The sequence below is a fragment of the Drosophila takahashii genome, chromosome 3R, assembly GCF_030179915.1.
Source record: "Drosophila takahashii strain IR98-3 E-12201 chromosome 3R, DtakHiC1v2, whole genome shotgun sequence".
NCBI classification, from domain to species: Eukaryota; Metazoa; Arthropoda; class Insecta; order Diptera; family Drosophilidae; genus Drosophila; species Drosophila takahashii.
This window is the reverse complement of record NC_091681.1, coordinates 3202937-3222728: the sequence shown is the minus strand read 5'-3', so window position 1 is coordinate 3222728 and position 19792 is coordinate 3202937. Positions and strand designations below refer to the sequence as shown.

Genomic DNA, 19792 nt, shown 5'->3' with positions numbered 1-19792 from the left:
TCGATGTCCTTGTTGTTACTTTCTGATTTTGGCACCATTTTTTTTTGGTATCGAAGAGTTTATAATTTAATTTATTTTAGTTTTTTTTTTTTTTTTAAATTGTATTTATGTAAATGTTTACAAAAATTTGTTTTTAAATTTATTAAATTTAAAAATAATAACCAACGAGAGGAATAAGCTGAACGCAAGCAGTGTAGGGGAGTTATTTAAATGAATTTAGGAATTAATTTAAGGAATCCTAATTTATTATAATAATTCAATAATTATAATATGCCGTGCGCACGTCGTGTAGGGGAGCACACGCCAAGCTCAAACACCAAAAAACGAACAAGCGTTTAGGCAACGGCAACGCTTGCACCGTTCCAGCGATCGAAAACGAAAACGACGAAAGAGAACTCGAAAGAACGGGCTGCGCTGTCTGTGCGTGTGTGTGTATGTGTACGGGTGGCGGTGCTCAACGCAATGCTAACGGAGAATGATGCACTGACCGATAACTAAGGGCAACGAATATATAAACCTGACGCCTAAAGCGCGGGAAATGGCGAAAAGCGAGGGAAATTTGAGGAAAATGCGCGGCCGAAAATTTGCCGGGAATTTAATTCTCGAATTAGAAATTTTCACACTTCCCAACTTTTACCCTTTTAATTTTTGCAAAGCTATAATTGGTGTTCACTACGACGAGAAATGGGGGAATTTTATTCTTTGAACAACCAGGATGCCGACAAATATTTATTTGATTTTGGTCCAAAGCGATTCACTCATGTATTTATAATTCGAAATATGTATATTTGTATGGAATTATCAGAATTATAATCGTTAGTGCATGCAAGTTTTATTTATTTCTTGGTTAGAATGCTCGCTATCTACCGAATTTTTCACACGAATGCAAAAAGTTGAAAGATGGGCCAAAAACACAATTTACAAAACGCCACAGATCAACTTTCAACTTTTAGCACTCTATACCTGGTGGGACGATTCACATCCGTCGGTAACTTCCCTCTTCGAATCCATATGCCTTCCTTCCTGTGCGTAGGGGATAAAGCGGTGAATTTGGCGATAACGGCCAAAATTTTCCAGCGGTAGCACGACGAAATAACGTAGGCAGCAACTGGCGACAAGGAGCGGCACTTAACGGCGATTGAAACTGCAGCGGTCAAAATTTTCCAGCGGCAGCAACGACGAATTCACGTAGGCAGGAACAGCGGATTAGCAGCGGCAACAACAACTACACTGGTCCAGCTAACGGCGATTGAGAACAGCAGCGGCAATGGAAATCCAAGAAACTGCAGCTTCCAAACTTCCAACAATTTTATTTGGCAGCAACAATTTTATTTAGCGGCAGCGACGACGAATTAAATCGGCAGCAACAAATCACTTTAATGTTTAAAAAAAAGGGGCCGGCGCGATTTATTTGATTAATTTGTTTGTTTCACCAAAAAAAATAACAACTCGAGTTCCTCTGCTAATCACGTCGGGGTCACCATGAAAATTTAATACTATTTTGTATTACAACGCGAAAACTTGTGATTGCAGGGAAATTTGATATTTTATTTTAGCGACGACGAAAGGGAGTTTGCGCAATGAGATTCATATGACAACTAACTCTTTAATTTCAATATATAAACGCTTAAGCCTAACTTAACGAAAGGAGCGAGAGACGGGGCGAATTCGCGAGCGCGATTAAAGCTTTATTGCGCTCCCGCTCCCGCCTTACACTATTCAACAAAGTTCATTATAAAAGCGCAAAGTGCGCAAACAAGCGGGTTTTTCCAAAATTGGTAGAACTAAAGTTTCTTATATCATGTTGTTGAGCATCATATCAAATTTCCAGGATTTTAAAACCATGTTTTGGACAAACTGACAAACAGAATTAAATTTTCATTTTGAATTGGCCCCCGCAAATTTGTTTTCGATATAACTTTTGAACGGGGCGTCCGATTTTCTGATATGACTCCTCATATTAAGCGCATTTTCAGTAGGAATACAACTAACGTCGTGCGAGGGGCAAATTATCCGGCCCCAACAGATCCAAATATCTAAATTTTCACTTTTACACTTTCAGCGCTCTTTCTCCCAAACCAATTGGTTTTCTTGAGGTCTTGGTAAATCCTTTAACTTTTAACTATACCTTTAATTTGGTGTATTACTCATTACGATCGGACTATCACAACAGATTTTCAATTTTGCGGCTATATAATAGTAGTTGCCTTCGCACCCTCTCCTTGTGCCCTTCGTCACTACATGGACTGCCGTCTAGAGCCCTGCACAAGTAACCTGACTTGTTTGCCAAACCTTAAATCCAACCGACCTACTTGAAACCCATTTGACTTGTGTCGTTTGGGTTTGGGTATTTGGGTAAGTGAGTCAATTCTTACCAAAACCCAAACGACCCAAGTCAAATGGGTTTCAAGTAGATCAGTTTAGGTTTAAGGTTACCCAAAGAAAAAAAATTGATTTTTAAAAAGGACGATGATCACAACTTTCACTGCTCATCGACCCGTCGCGAAATCTTAAGGTCAAGATGGTTATTTGTGTATAATATTTAAAATTAAAGGCTCTTGCGATTTCTTGTGGTCTTCAAATATTACAGATGTATGATCCACAAAAACGTACTCTCTTGCTCTAAAAAATTCGCGGTTTTTGAAAAATTGATAAGGAATATATCACTAGGTTTCTTTATTTAAGTTATGTATGATCCACACAAATAAGTCCTCTTGCTCCTAAGAATTTGCGGACTTTGAAAAATCGATATAGAATATATAATTAAGTTTTTAGTTAAGTTATGTATGATCCACACAAATATATCCTCTTAATCCTAAGAAATCGCGGTTTTTGAAAACATCGATTAATTTAAGAACTTCTAAAGATTTTATATTAATTCTTCCAACCCGCGAATTCTTAAGAACAGAAGGATCTTCAGATTGGTTGGACCGTGTTCTTCTTAGCTAACTATTGCTTATACTTGGCCCTATAATTATTGATTCTCTAAAAACCGCGCCCACTAACAATTTTAAAATGTGTCCTGCGCCCACATCTTTAAAGATTTCCGAGAAGTATAAATGCATGTTTGTTGTACAACTTTTAAGTGTTTTAACAATTTCTGAATGACAAAAAGTAAAAATTCATTTTTTAATCTATTAAAAAGTTACAATTACACTGTGCAGCATTTTTAGTGCTTTTTAAATTTACCTCGATGGATGCTATATTTTTGGATTCGTTACGAATTCCCAAGTTAAACTGCGTTTTCCAAAAAGTTCCCCGACGCAAGGATTGTTAGCAAAAGGACCTCAAAGTTCGAAAAATGCTGAAATAGGCCAACTTTGCGGAGCTCTCAGAGGCAAATGGATGCATGGTTTGATTCGATGTTAAAGTTTTTTAAAAGATACACCCTTTATCTTTTAAACCCCATACTTAAAAAATTTTTAAGATTTTTTTTAAGGCAGAAACAAATTCTAGAAAACATAGTCAAAAAACATAAAAGTATACAGCTGCGGTCAAAATGGTAGTAGTGTTGCCGCCCTGTGTATTTAAAAGTTTGTTGTTGTAATTGATCTTTTCCTGGTAATATTGTATTGATTCTAATTTTTCTATTAGACTAATTGGATAAGAAAAAATTACAACATCAAACTTTTAAAAACACAAGACGGCAACACTGCTACTATTTTGACCGCAGCTGTATGTTTTTCAGTTTTTTGACTATGTTTTTTGGAATTTATTTCTGCCTTAAAAAAAATCCTAAAATTATTTTATGTATGGGGTTTGAAAGATAAAGGGTGTATCTTTTAAAAAACTTTAACTTCAAACCAAGCCATGCATCCATTTGCCTCTGAGAGCTCCGCAAAGTTGGTCAATTTCAGCATTTTTCGAACTTTGAGGTCCATTTGCTAAGAATCCTTGCGTCGGGGAACTCTTTGGAAAACGCAGTTTAACTTGGGAACTCGTAACGAATCCAAAAATATAGCATTCATCGAGGTTAATTTTTGATGCTGCATAGTGTTATTTATTTAACCGTCCATTTAAAAAACAATAATTTTAAAATTTAAATATATATTATTTTTTGTATTATGTAATTTATTAAACATTTTAAAATACTTTTTTTTTAATTTTTTCTAAAATTTAATAATTACATTTAAAAAAAATAAATGAAAAAAAGAATTAAAAAATGTTTAAAAAATTACTTAATACAAAAAAAAACTTTTAATCATTAAAAATTGTTAAAGTACTAGTCAACAATGAGAAAACATGAATTCCATAAGGATCCGATAAAAGTGAGAGAAAAAATTCGACATTTTAAAAACTAAAAGTGGCTCCACTTTTCTGACAAAAACCGATTGTAACTAACAAAATAGCGCATATGTTAATTTAAAAAAAAAATTTTTTTGTGGGGAACCGTTTAAACATTTTTTTAATCTTAATTTCTCTTTATTTTAAAAAATTTTTAAAAGAAGAGGTTTTAGAGGAATTATTGCAAAAGATTACTACAACCGGAGATTCAGATTTTCAATGAGAGGGCACTTTTTCAAAATTCACGTTTTTTGGCCAACTAAAAAAATTTTAAAAAAAAAATTTATTTCGGTTAAATTCTGATACAAATTAAGCTTTGAAATTGTTAAAGATTTTATGTCTCTTGTTCAGGATGAAATTAAGCGCCGAAAATGAATTCTCCTCTGCTTTTTGTTAAGCAGGTAGGACTAGCACGACTTTCGCAACTATCTTCAAATAAGGTGACATAAATTTAAGCCATAAAAAGTCCAATTTTCAATTTCCGTGTATAGGTTTGACCATCCAAAATGGTGAAAAAAAGAGATGACCCCTGAGAATCATTAAGGCTGCTCGGTGAGGAAAGAGCCTTCAAATTTTAATCCAGCTATACGACAGCAACAAAACAAGCAGTGTAACAATTTTTACCGAGCTATATGTGAAGCACACATACATGCTCGAAAGACCTTTTCCGAGTATTTACGACGAAAAGGGTCTCGGGTGAGGACAGACCCGACCGAGCAAACCAAATCGGTCATCGGTTGAGCAGGGAGCAACCCTGGGGAAAACGAAATTTTAGGGTCCCTCTCCGACAGCTTCGTATGGGGTCGGTATGTGAGGAATTTTTTTCTGACAACAAGCACTATGAGACCTTTTTTTTATGAGCTCTGCTATGTTCTTTTAAATTTGTTTCTCCTTTAAAAGAATCCTAAAATTAGTCCAAGTATGGGGTTTGAAAGATAAAGAGTGTATCTTTAAAAAAAAAACTTTAACATTAAAACAAACCATGAATCCATTTGCCTCTAAGACCTCAAGGAAGTTGGCCAAGTTCAGCATTTTTCGAATTTTGAGGTCCTTGTGGTAAGAATCCTTGCGTCGGGGAACTTTTTGGAAAACGCAGTTTAACTTGGGAATTCGTAACGAACTCAAAAATATAGCATCGAGGTAAATTATAGATGTTGCATAGTGTTATTTACGTTCCCTGCTAATTATATCCGTTACTTGTAGAGTAAAAGGGTATATTGTATTCGTGCAAAAGTATGTAACAGCTAGAAGGAAGCATTTCCGACCCTATAAAGTATCAAATAAAAACACCTCTTAACGAGGTAAAAACTAGTGACGATAGCACCTTCAACATACAAAAGTTCTGATATCAACATTTGTGACGAAAAATTATTACACTCGTCATTAAATAGACTTTCTAATATTTTCTCATTCGGCCCGCCCTAGCAGACTATTCCAGCCTTTTTCCCTTCACAGGCATTTTTTATTGCAGCGTGCCGAAACCCGCTAAACTAGCGAGTTTTTCCAAAAGTGGTAGAACAAAAGTTTTTTATATCGATGTGATGAACGTCATATTAAATTTTCAAAACTTAAGAAACATGTTTTGGACAAACTGACAAACTGACAAACAGAATTAAATTTTCATTTTGGGAAGAAGAAGTAAATCTTATTTTGGCTATAACTTTTGAACGGAGCGTCGGATTTTGACAAATGACCCCTCATTCGACGGGTATTTTCAAAAGGAATACAACTAAAACATTGCGAGGGGCATTTCTCCCCACCGGCCCCAACAGCTCCAAATTTCGAAATTTTCACTTTTTTACTTTCACCGCTCTCTCTCCCAAGCCAATTGATTTTCTTAAAGTCTTGGTATGCAATCCTTTAAGTTTTTGCAATACCTTTCGATTGGTGTATTACTCATTACAATCGGACTATCACAGCAGATTTTCAATTTTGCGGCTATATAATAGTAGTCGCCTTCGCACACTCTCCTGGTGCGCTTCGTCACTACATGGACTGCCGTCCATAGTGATATATATTCTTGATCAGGGTCACTAGCCGAGTCGATATAGCCATGTCCGTCTGTCCGTCTGTCGGTCTGTCTGTCTGTCTGTCCGTATGAACGCTGAGATCTCGGAAACTATAAAAGCTAGAAGATTGACATTTTGCATGCAGATTCTAGGAGTTCATACGCAGCGCAAGTTTGTTTAAAAAGGGTGCCACGCCCCCTCTAACGCCCACAATCGCTTATATACGATTTTAAAAATATCAATATTTCGGAAAAGTAAAAATGCAGTTTTATTGTGTTTACGAATACCTATCGAAATGATCAAAGTTTTTATCTCCATCTCCTTTGCACTCTCTTTAGCTGAGTAACGGGTATCTGATAGTCGGGGCACTCGACTATAGCGTTCTCTCTTGTGTTCAAACTAAATTTATTTTATAAATGTTAGGATTCTGGCGAACTCAAGGTCATAGTTGGTTATATAAATAACTCAACAATTTAGCATTTCAACACACGTGCACTCGCTGTATTATTTTATTTACCAAATCTTCCGGTGCGGCCAATTCGATGTAAGTAAGTTTCACAGTCAGCGTTGCCTCGAACGTCTACCGGCAAATCAAAATTAACGACAATTGTAACTTGTTCAATGTCAATGCCTAAATTAAACATAAATTTGTTTTAATTGAAAGGAAATATCAATATCAATAAATACCTCTTGATAAAACATTTGTAGTTATGAGAACTTTTTCAAGCCCTGATCGGAAGCGATCTAAAACAGCAAGTCTCTGCTCAACTGTTAAATCACCAGAAAGCACAGCAACAGAATGACCGTCCGATGTCATTTTTGCTGCAAGCCAAGCAGCGGTTCTTCGTGTCTATAAAGATAACAAACAAGTCATATATTGCATTATATTTTAGTTACGGTCTTTGACATCAACAAATTAAGTAGATTTGCGATTTTTATACTCTTGCAGAGCGTAATATAATTTCAGTCCGAGTTTTGGAGGGCCTAAAAGAAGACGATTTTGACCTAAAAAGTATATATGGGAAAAAATATTTTTTTTACATTTTTGATTTTTTTTTAGAAGTTTATTAGTTTGCCAAAAAACGTAAATTTTAGAAAAGTACCCTCTCATTGAAAATTTGTAGCTCCGGTTGTAGTAATCCGATTGATTTCGTGTCTTTTGCATTAATTCCTTTAATTTATTCAACATTATTTTGAATTAATTCCTCTAATACCTATTCTTAAAATTTTTTTTGTTTTGTGTTTTTAATTATTTAAAAATAGGGTGGGTTTAACAAATAATTTTAATTTTTTAATAATTTAAAAAAATTACTATCTGTCATTCAGAAATTGTCAAAAGACTAAAAACCTAACTTGTAATCATTAAAAATTGTTAAAAGAAATAGTAGGGGAGTGTAGGGTAAGGTGAAGAACGATTCGTTTTTTGAATGTAACTTTTCTAAAAATCAATATTTTTCAAAAGTGTAAAAGCAGAAAGTTGCTTACATCTACTGAGCATATCCCCGTAAAATTCGGATTCAAAATTCCAATGCAGCCAAATCCCACAGCGTTTATAATATATATAATATATAATTTACGGAAAAGTTATTTTCGATACGGAAAAGAAAGAAGTAATAAGATAATACCGAAACTTACAAAAAAAAAATGTTCAAAGTGTAATTTTTTAAATTAAAAATTTTTTTTTGTTTAATTAAATAAAACTGATCTCACTATTAAAAACAACAATAAAACTGCAGCAGTAAAAGTTATCTGGTATTATTATATTTTTTTTACAAGTAATCAACGATAACAATTAAAATTCTTGAATAAAAAAAGTTCGTCACAATACCCTACAAAAAGTTCGTCACGATACCCTACAAGGTAGACTTGGAGCAAATACGGTGTCACTCTCAAACGGCGCAAAAGAAAAAAACGCGAGGTACCAAAAACTGTTGATAAACATCTCATGTATACGTGCATATATTTGCCTGATTTTATTTTCCACTCATCTTTGCTCTGGCACTCCTGAAACACAAGTAAATTGAATAGGTTTGCTAGTTTGCGCACCACATTTTTAGCGAAAAATACCTCACAAACAAATTACGGGACATCTTATTAATATTACTGTAAATACATTGTCGACACGATAAGGGGAGACGACTACATTTATTTGGAATTTTTGTCGTGACGTCATATATGAGATTCGACGAGTTCGTCACATTACCCTACTCGTCAAATTACCCTACACTCCCCTAAGCTATGAGAAAACATGAATTCCATAAGGACCCGATAAGACTGAGGGAGTAGCCCTACGTGCTGCAAAGTGTTTTCATAGAAAAAAGCCGAGCATCACAAGGTATTAGCTATGCTACTGGATTCTTGTCTCAGTTTATTGTCATTTTTTTGAAAGTTTGTCCCTAATTTCACACGCGTGGCCGACCAATTAAGGACCTCTTATACATATAAAACTGCACTTTTTTTAAGTTTTTTGTGATTTGTTTCAACCATTAAGGGATTGCGCTGGGAACTTCGAAACTTAACATGTTGATTACATTGTTCTTATATAAATTTAACCAATTTTTATTTGTGAATTTTTTTGTCATACTCAGCACGAATACAATATACTCTTTTACTCCACGAGTAACGGGTATAAAAAGTAAGTCAACTGCCGATCGTTCACATGCCACTCTGGTAGTGGCACTCTTTCAAAGTTAAAAAATATCAAATAAAAACACCTCTTAACGAGGTAAAAACTAGTGACGATCGCACCTTCAACATACAAAAGTTCTGATATCAACATTTGTGACGAAAAATTATTACACTCGTCATTAAATAGACTTTCTAATATTTTCTCATTCGGCCCGCCCTAGCAGACTATTCCAGCCTTTTTCCCTTCACAGGCATTTTTTATTGCAGCGTGCCGAATGAAAAAATATTAGAAAGTCTATTTAATGACGAGTGTAATAATTTTTCGTCACAAATGTTGATATCAGAACTTTTGTATGTTGAAGGTGCGATCGTCACTAGCTTTTACCTCGTTAAGAGGTGTTTTTATTTGATATCAGAAGTTTTTGTTTGTTTACATTTGCTCTCATAGGAGCTAATATATACATTTAAATTTAAATTGGTCAATCATATTTTGTAAGCCATTGTTTTTAAACAAATTAAGTTAAAAAGGCGTTTAAGTATTTCAAAATACCTTTTAAACGAGGTATGGCACATGTCTGTACCTTTAGTAGTGTAGAACTTACAAACTAACGAAATTTAGCCATTTTTAGCTTTTTTCCCGCTAAAGCTTTTTCCAAAAGTCGTAGAACAAAAGATTCCTATATGGAACTCTTAAGTGCAAATTTACTGATTCCATGACCCTAAAATACAGTTCGGATACCCTCACACAAAATTCAATACTCAGGAAGCTTTAGTTGTTCGAGCTGGCAAAAGTGGCTATTTTCGTATAAAAATACCTTTTAAACGTGACTTTTTTATACCCTTGTAGAGGGTATTATAATTTCAGTCAGATGTTTGCAACGCAGTGAAGGAGACGTTTCCGACCACATAAAGTATATATATTCTTGATCAGCACCAATAGCCGAGTCTATCTAGCCATGTCCGTCTGTCCGTCTGTCCGTCTGTCCGTCTGTCCGTCTGTCCGTTTCTATGCGAACTAGTCTCTCAGTTTTAAAGCTATCGCGATGAAACTTTCCCGAAGGTCTTCTTTCTATTGCAGGTAGTACATATGTCGTAGCGAGCCGGATCGGACCACTATATCTTAAGGCTCCCAAACAAATATAAGAAAATTCATTGTAACTTTGTAGGAAGTAGGCGTTTTGATTCTTGACTACTTAAAAACAAAATTGAAATAAATCGAAACGCTGAATCTGGAATCCCTGGAACTGCACCGAGTGAGTATTCTTTTATCTACAAGGGTATATAAGCATCGGCTGGCCGAAGGTAGCTTTCTTTCTTGTTACAGTAATGTGTTATACACCAAAATTTAAGGAATCTCAAGGGCTATACAGTTTATAGTTTTCAAGAAAATCGTTAGAGCCGTTTTTGAGAAAAATAAAAAAAAGCTAAAAAAGTTTTAAAAAATTGTCTTTTTGTTCATATCTTTTTAATTATTACATTTACACAAATTGCATATAGAAGGCGTTTATAGCATTTAAAAATACCTTTCAAACAAGATGCAGCACAAGTCTGTAGCTTTAGTAGTAAAGAAGTTACTGCTTTTAGCTATTTATAGCTGTTTTCCCGCTAAACTAGCGAGTTTTTCCAAAAGTGGTAGAACAAAAGTTTTTTATATCGATGTGATGAACGTCATATTAAATTTTCAAAACTTAAGAAACATGTTTTGGACAAACTGACAAACTGACAAACAGAATTAAATTTTCATTTTGGGAAGAAGAAGGAAATCTTATTTTGGCTATAACTTTTGAACGGAGCGTCGGATTTTGACAAATGACCCCTCATTCGACGGGTATTTTCAAAAGGAATACAACTAAAACATTGCGAGGGGCATTTCTCCCCACCGGCCCCAACAGCTCCAAATTTCGAAATTTTCACTTTTTTACTTTCACCGCTCTCTCTCCCAAGCCAATTGATTTTCTTAAAGTCTTGGTATGCAATCCTTTAAGTTTTTGCAATACCTTTCGATTGGTGTATTACTCATTACAATCGGACTATCACAGCAGATTTTCAATTTTGCGGCTATATAATAGTAGTCGCCTTCGCACACTCTCCTGGTGCGCTTCGTCACTACATGGACTGCCGTCCATAGTGATTTCTTGTTCGGGGGTGTCACAGAAATTATTTCCAACCGAAATCCGTTAAAGTTCTTACGTGCATCAATGCAAAATCCAACCGTCTTCGGTTGGAAGAGATTTCTGTGACACCCCTGGTTATATTTTTTAACCCTTGCAGAGGGTGTTGTAATTTCAGTCAGAAGTTTGCAACGCAGTAAAGGAGACGTTTCCGACCATATCTATATCAATATTTGTCTTGATTAAAAAACGGTCAGTAGAAAATTACACCCAGAACGGATTGACCTAAAAATCTAGAAAAATCACAGTAATTACTAAAATAATTAGGAGCCGCGTAAAGGGTACTTTTTAGAACAAAAAACGACCCCAAAGTGCCCCAAAATTCGATTTGTTTTTTTTTAATTCTTTCTTTTGCCATTTCTCTGTTATAAATGTTGTTAAAATTGTTTAAAAATGTGATGTTCATAATCTTATGGCATACCCGCAAATAACTGCATTTAAATTTCTTGGAGATTCAGCACCCTTAACCAAGTCCCCAATATTTTCAAATTTGGCTAACCTGATGTGACGTCACGCGTCCCCATATGTTTGTATGTATGTTCTGCTGGCGCCTGTATGTATGTACATATGTATGTCCTGCTGTCGCAATTTAAGTGTGACCGCGCAAGGGGTAAATGAAAATACCACAGCCAAAAAAAAATCGATTATATCGCAAATCTTACGTAAACGTTAAATTTTAAAATATCGGTAGACCTTACAGAAATCCCATTAAGCTGAATTTTATAGTCGAAATTTTCCTTAAAATTGCTTCTGTTTTTTTAAATGCTAAAGACCGATCAGCAAACTATTTATTAGTTTTCAAATGTTGAGTTATCGACAAACTTTGGATTTGTAAAAAACACAAACAAACAATGATTTGCTCTGCTATGTACACACACACGCACAAAATAAATAAATCAAACAAACCCACCGGGAAAATTCCTCTGGAAAATAACATATTTTCAAGAGGTTTCTCCATACAAGCGGAAGGGACAAAACCGCATTCACCCCATACATTTCTTCCATCTCTGGTTTCAAAATACACGGGGGTGACACAAAAAGTAAGGGGGAAATGAGGTTTCTATTTGGATCTCTGGCAGAAGAATGCAGGACAAAATCCACTGGTTTTTCGACTTCCCGCATTATAGATTTTCCACACGTACCCAGTTATGTTTTTCTTCCACTTGCAATATCTGCTTTTCTACACCCTCCCAGTTTTGGTTTTTCCAGACCCTCAAAGTTTTGGTTTTGCACTGCTTTGCAGTATCTGATTTTCCACAATAAAAATCATGTTTTATGTAATATTTGTTTGTGTATTTATTAATAATATTTACAATCGAAGCATTCGAACTACAAATTTTTAATGCCTGAAGCATTCCCGGGTTTTGCTTGCCCGAATGCAGTTCTTAGATATCCATTTCTTGTCTATCTTCTGAAAATATCAAAAATAATTTAGATATGAATTTAAGACCAGGAATAATAATAAGAGTAATTACCATTATTAGGTCTTCGCACAAAATTAAAGGATCTCTCCAGAAATTATGCCTGGTTTGCCATGGCCGATCATTTACCCTCTGTTCAGTTGTTTTATTTCGGGTTCTATATCAAAAACTATGAGAAGAAAAAATAAAATATGACAAACGCAGGCGCAACACTTCTGGTCCCAAGAAGTCTCAATCGGCCTGGCTGAAGTAAATGAAATATTTTGATTAAGTTAAACAACTAAGTTAGTACTGAAGTACTATTTATACAACCATTTAATGAACACCTCACACCATTTACCACTGGTAAAGATTAAAAACATTTCAAGTGTCACTGAAATGCAGAATTTGTGTTGAAGATAGCATCCGGAGGCGTATATTTATTAATGGCGAAAATATCTGTGATACTAACCTTTGTAACGCTGAAATAAAGATTATAAAAAGACAAAATTCATTTTATCACTCACCTTTTTATTGTTTTTTAGATTAAAATGAACTATTTTCACTTTTTTTTAACTTTTTCCAAAAAATTTAAAAATGATGTGACCCTGCATTATATTCTTGATAATACCATACAAAATGCAGATAAATTTGGTGTAAATTTCGTTGTAAAGTAGGGTCACACTTTGGCGGCGATAAATATTTCGTTTAAACAATACTTTTCAGGGACCGTAATCATTAAAGGTTACGTATATTATAGATATATTAGGCATTTTTCGTGTTATCAATACCACCAACACGAATTTTTATATTTTAACAACACTTAAAAATGGCTTAGGCCACGATCTGACGATCAAATTATTTTATTTCACAGAAAATGTTTAAAAAGTGTAAAAAACAATAATAGTTTTCTTTGTAATTTAATGTAATTCCTTGATAAATGTGATCAAATATTTTAATCGTCTTAACGTGGCTTTTCTCTATAATTTTGTTGAATCCCACATTCATTCTTATTATTTTTTGAAAAATGTTGAGTAAAATAAATTAATATTATCATTATAGACATTATGATAATAGTTATATAGTTTAATTTTTTTGATTAACAATTACACTGTGCAGCATTTTTAGTGCTTTTTAAATTTACCTCGATGGATGCTATATTTTTGGATTCGTTACGAATTCCCGACGCAAGGATTCTTAGCAAAAGGACCTCAAAGTTCGAAAAATGCTGAAATTGGCCAACTTTGCGGAGCTCTCAGAGGCAAATGGATGCATGGTTTGATTCGATGTTAAAGTTTTTTAAAAGATACACCCTTTATCTTTTAAACCCCATACTTAAAAAATTTTTAAGATTTTTTTTAAGGCAGAAATGTGGGAATGTGAGAAGTTGGTTTTTGTGTTCTTGAAATCCTGTTCCTTTTTGCAGGCGGCGGTGTGGGGTTAGTCAATTTCTGAGCGTTAAATGGGGGTGGGTTTGTGAGAAGCATCAATATCAGGCCACTTATGCGCTATGTGATTTCTGTGGCACCACGATTATAATATTTTTTAACAAAAAAATCATCAATCAATGATTTGCACCAAAACCAAGAGACTTGTTCTTACATTTATTTTTAATTTTTAGTAATTTTAAAATTTGTCGAAAAAATATTAATAATTGTTAATCAAAAAAATTAAACTATATAACTATCAAATAAAAACACCTCTAAACGAGGTAAAAAACTAGTGACGATCGCACCTTCAACGTACAAAAGCTCTGATATCAACTTTTGTGACGAAAAATGATTTTAGATGCGACTAAATAGGTACGCTACATAAAATTTACTCGTTCGGACCGCTTTAGCAAATATTTAATATCTACACGAAAGTTTTCTGTTGTAGGGTGCCGAATGAATAAATTTTAGGTAGCGTACTTATTTAGTCGCATCTAAAATCATTTTTCGTCACAAAAGTTGATATCAGATATCAAGCAACAACAGCGCAACGTGTAAGAAGAGAACAGCAATACGAACACGGGAGAGCAGCAATAGTGTTTTCCCTTTCTTACACGTTGCGCTGTTGTTGCATGATGCAAAGTTGCTAAACTAAAATCGTTGTCTTTACTAGTAGGTCTTGCAAATACAAAAATTTTATTTTACCACTTCGTGAAGAATTGATGAAGCAATATGAGGATAATTTTTTTATTCGGAAACCGCGTGTATTCCGGCGTACAGAATTTTTTTAAATTTAAATTCTCTTAAAAAATACTTAATTTTAAAATTAAAAATTTTTTTAATTATTTTTCTGAAAGACATGAACATATCCCACAAAGTTGCATACCAAATATTGAAATAACTCAAACGAGTCTCAAGTGATGCATAACTGAAAAATCAGAGCTTAATTAGAAAATTATTTTTTTGAAATAAACGGTAAGAGTTAAAAAAAAACAAGAGAGAACGCTATAGTCGGGTTGGTGTCCCGACTATCTAATACCCGTCACTCAGCTAAAGGGAGTGCGAACGCTGTGTCGGGTTGGTGTCCCGACTAATAATCGTAACTCAGCTAAAGGGAGTGCGAGGGAGATAGATATATGTTGACAATTTATAAAGCGTATAACTTTTTAATGAATTGTCCGATTTGAAAAATGTCTTCTACATTTCGATAGGTATAAATATACACAACAAAATTGAATTTATTCTTCTCGGAAATCTTTAAAGATGTGGGCGCAGGACCCATTTTAAAATCGTTAGTGGGCGATTGTGGGCGTTAGAGGGGGCGTGGCGCTCGGCTAAAATAAACTTGCGCTGCGTAGGAAGCCAAAGAATATGTGTGGGAAATATCAACCTTCTAGCTTTTGTAGTTTCTGAGATCTCAGCGTTCATACAGACGGACAGACGGACATGGCTAGATCGACTCGGCTAGTTACCCTGATCAAGAATATATATACTTTATGGGGTCGGAAACGCTTCCTTCTAGCTGTTACATACTTTTGCACGAATCTAGTATACCCTTTTACTCTACGAGTAACGGGTATAAAAAATAAAAACCGATCCTTATATTTCAATCCTCTATCGAAAAAAAAAGTTTCGATTGATTCTGAGATTTGACCCAAATTGGCCTGTCACGTTTCACGTGGAATGAGCCAGGTGTTTTTATTTGATATCAGAAGTTTTTGTTTGTTTACTTTTGCTCTCATAGGTGCTAATATAAACATTTAAATTTAAATTGGTCATAAATCAAAATTTTTAAACTAAACAAATTCAGTTAAAAAAATTATTACACTCGTCATTAAATAGACTTTCTAATCTTTTCTCATTCGGCCCGCCCTAGCAAACTATTCCAGCCTTTTTCCCTTTACAGGCATTTTCTATAGCAGCGTGACGAGTGAAAAATATTAGAAAGTCTATTTAATGACGAGTGTAATAATTTTTCGTCACAAATGTTGATATCAGAACTTTTGTATGTTGAAGGTGCGATCGTCACTAGTTTTTACCTCGTTAAGAGGTGTTTTTATTTGATATCAGAAGTTTTTGTTTGTTTACATTTGCTCTCATAGGAGCTAATATATACATTTAAATTTAAATTGGTCAATCATAATTTGTAAGCCATTGTATTTAAACAAATTAAGTAAAAAAGGCGTTTAAGTATTTCAAAATACCTTTTAAACGAGGTATGGCACATGTCTGTACTTTTAGTAGTGTAGAACTTACAAACTAACGAAATTTAGCCATTTTTAGCTTTTTTTTCCGCTAAAGTAGCGGCTTTTTCCAAAAGTCGTAGAACAAAAGATTCCTATATGGAACTCTTAAGTGCATTCCAGTGATTCCATGACCCTAAAATACAGTTCGGATACCCTCACACAAAATTCAATACTCAGGAAGCTTTAGTTGTTCGAGCTGGCAAAAGTGGCTATTTTCGTATAAAAATAACTTTTAAACGTGACTTTTTACAGTAATGTGTTATATACCAAAATTTAAGGAATCTCAAGGGCTATACAGTTTAAGGGCTATACAGTTTCAAGAAAATCGTTAGAGCCGTTTTTGAGAAAAATAAAAAAAAGCTAAAAAAAAAGTTTTAAAAAATTGTCTTTTGTTCATATCTTTTAAATTATTACATTTACACAAATTGCATATAGAAGGCGTTTATAGCATTTAAAAATACCTTTCAAACAAGATGCAGCACAAGTCTGTAGCTTTAGTAGTAAAGAAGTTACTGCTTTTAGCTATTTATAGCTGTTTTCCCGCTAAACTAGCGGTAGTGGTAGAACAAAAGTTTTTTATATCGATGTAATGAACCTCATATTAAATTTTCAAAACTTAAGAAACATGTTTTGGACAAACTGACAAACAGAATTAAATTTTCATTTTGGGAAGACGAAGAAAATCTTATTTTGGCTATAACTTTTGAACGGAGCGTCGGATTTTGACAAATGACCCCTCATTCGACGGGTATTTTCAAAAGGAATACAAATAAAACATTGCGAGGGGGCATTTATCCCCACCGGCCCCAACAGCTCCAAATTTCAAAATTTTCACTTTTTCACTTTCACTGCTCTCTCTCCCAAGCCAATTGATTTTCTTAAAGTCTTGGTATGCAATCCTTTAAGTTTTTGCAATACCTTTCGATTGGTGTATTACTCATTACGATCGGACTATCACAGCAGATTTTCAATTTTGCGGCTATATAATAGTAGTCGCCTTCGCACACTCTCCTGGTGCGCTTCGTCACTACATGGACTGCCGTCCATGGTGATTAGATTGTTTGAGTTAGATGCAGTCATTGCATAGCCACAAAAATTGGGGCATTTTTATTTCCCTTAGTAAATAAACTCTATGTTAATATGATCAGAAAACCCCCCACACTGTTGAATAAAAAAACACGAACACACAAAATAAATTTTTCGTGAACCGAACCGAATATCAAAAAAAAGTTCCGGTTCGGTTCCGGTTCAATTATAAAGAAATTCCGTCTGTCCGTCTGTCTGTCTGTATGAACGCTGAGATCTCAGAAACTACAAAAACTAGAAGGTTGAGATTTCCCACACATATTCTTGGGCTTCCTACGCAGCGCAAGTTTATTTTAGCCGAGCGCCACGCCCCCTCAACGCCCACAATCGCCCACTAACGATTTTAAAATGGGTCCTGCGCCCACATCTTTAAAGATTTCCGAGAAGTATAAATGCAATTTTGTTGTGTATATTTATATCTATCGAAATGTGGAAGACATTTTTTAAATCGGACCATTCATTAAAAAGTTATACGCAATCAAAATTTACATATCTATCTCCCTCGCACTGCCTTTAGCTGAGTTACGATTATTAGTCGGGACACCAACCCGAGTACAGCGTTCGCAATCCCTTTAGCTGAGTGACGGGTATTAGATAGTCGGGACACCAACCCGACTATAGCGTTCTCTCTCCTTTTCAAGCTGAGTGATGGCAGCATTGATATTTATACTAGAGCCCTGCATGAATCATTCAATTTTTGTTTTTTCATAGTATGACATAAAATTTCTAATTTGTTTAAATCAATTCTATGTGAAATAAATTGAATGTTGTTCTAATTCATTTCGAATTGAATTTTATGAATTTTTTGAATTTTCCAGATTTTTTTTGTGCTTTCTTTTGAGAACAAAAAGTGGAAAATTTTTAAGAAATCAATGTTAACTGCATAGTAAATAAAATTCAGGCAGATTTAATCACAAAATTATGGCCCTTTCTTCTTCAAAATAAATTGTCGTTTGAATTATTTCGGAATTCATGACATTCTTTCATTCAATTATATTAAACTCAAAATTCAAATTCATTCAATTCTATTAAACTCAAAATTCTAATTAATTCATTCATATAAAAGAAAAAATTAAAAATAATTCATTGAATCCATTCATGCAGGGCTCTAATTTAGACCTATCGAAATATATATTTATATTATATATTTGTTTTATCCCGATGTGACAAGACTAGGTCTTATAAATTATTACATCGGTCACTTTGGAAAAATTAATAAAAGGGTATTTTACAAAACTTAAAAGCTAATACAAAATTAATAAAGAGGAATACAAAAAAATAGAAAGGAAGCTAGCTTCGGCCAGCCGAAGCTTGTATACCCTTGCAGATAAAGCAAACACCTATAGTTTAATGCTCACTCTGTGCAGTTCCAGGAATTCCAGATTCAGCGTGCCTATTATTTAAATTTTGTTTTTAAGTTGTCAAAAATCAAAACGGATACTACCTACAAAGTTACAGTGAATGTTCTTATATTTGTTTGAATATTCCTATGGGAGCCTTAAGACATAGTTGTCCGATCCGGCTCGCTCCGACATATGTACTACCTGCAATAGAAAGAAGACTTTCGGGAAAGTTTCATCGCGATAGCTTTAAAACTGAGAGACTAGTTCGCATAGAAACGGACAGACGGACAGACGGACAGACGGACAGACTGACAGACGGACATGGCTAGATAGACTCGGCTATTGGTCCTGATCAAGAATATATTTACTTTATGTGGTCGGAAACGTCTCCTTCACTGCGTTGCAAACATCTGACTGAAATTATTATACCCTCTGCAAGGGTGTAATAAACAAAAGAATAAATAGTTACATTTAACATTAAATAATTAAAATTAAACAGATAGAGTGTAATAGTAATAGTATTATGATGATGTTGTGCTTTTCAAATAACACAGGTCGACAAAATCAAGACTTTTTCTAGGCCCAAGAATAAACACTACAAAACCTGAAAGAATTTTAGCTGTAGATTACTACCTCATACTTGGAAACTTTCCATCACGTCGAAGTTTTTAGAAATCCGTGGTCAAAGATCCAAATTTTCGATTTTTCCGCACTTTTTGCGGCTTAATAGTAAGAAAACCTTTCGTAGCCCAGAGCCACAATGTGGCGGAAGTGGTACCTTTAACTTCAAGAGTGTCCAATCACAAAGCTGGGCGACCTCTATATCTTTAGCTACAATGGATTTTACAGAAGTACTTTTTGTCACTTTTTTTCATCTATAGTAGCCTGATATTTTCCTTGTTTAACTGAGACCCGTGCACATACAATACATTAAAAATATCAGGCTACTAAAGATGAAAAAAAGTGACAAAAAGTACTTCAGTAAAATCCATTGTAGCTAAAAAAGTAGAGGTCGCCCAACTTTGTGATTGGACAATCTTGAAGTTAAAGGTTCAAAGTACCTTTTCCGCTAAATTGTGGCTCTGGGCTACGAAAGAATTTCTTACTATTAAGTAGCAAAAAGTGCCTAAAAATCGAAAATTTGGAACTTTGACCACGGATTTCTCAAAACTTCGACGTGATGGAAAGTTTCCAA

The 19792-nt window shown here is 34.5% G+C and overlaps 1 protein-coding gene across 3 annotated transcripts in view; it reads right to left on the bottom strand.

Moving 5' to 3' along the window:
• Positions 1-19792, bottom strand: part of Dbp80 (putative ATP-dependent RNA helicase Dbp80) — a 254168-nt gene that overhangs the window by 82451 nt on the left and 151925 nt on the right. For 2 of the 3 annotated variants that reach the window (XM_070216342.1, XM_070216341.1), the window contains 2 exons: positions 6981-7143; positions 6811-6924 (listed from right to left, as the gene is read on the bottom strand). The exons of the other annotated variant lie outside the window; for it this stretch is intronic. In XM_070216342.1, coding sequence (XP_070072443.1) covers positions 6811-6924; positions 6981-7143 — 277 coding nt within the window. The remainder of the gene's footprint in view (positions 1-6810; positions 6925-6980; positions 7144-19792) is intronic. 3 annotated transcript variants of the gene reach the window in all.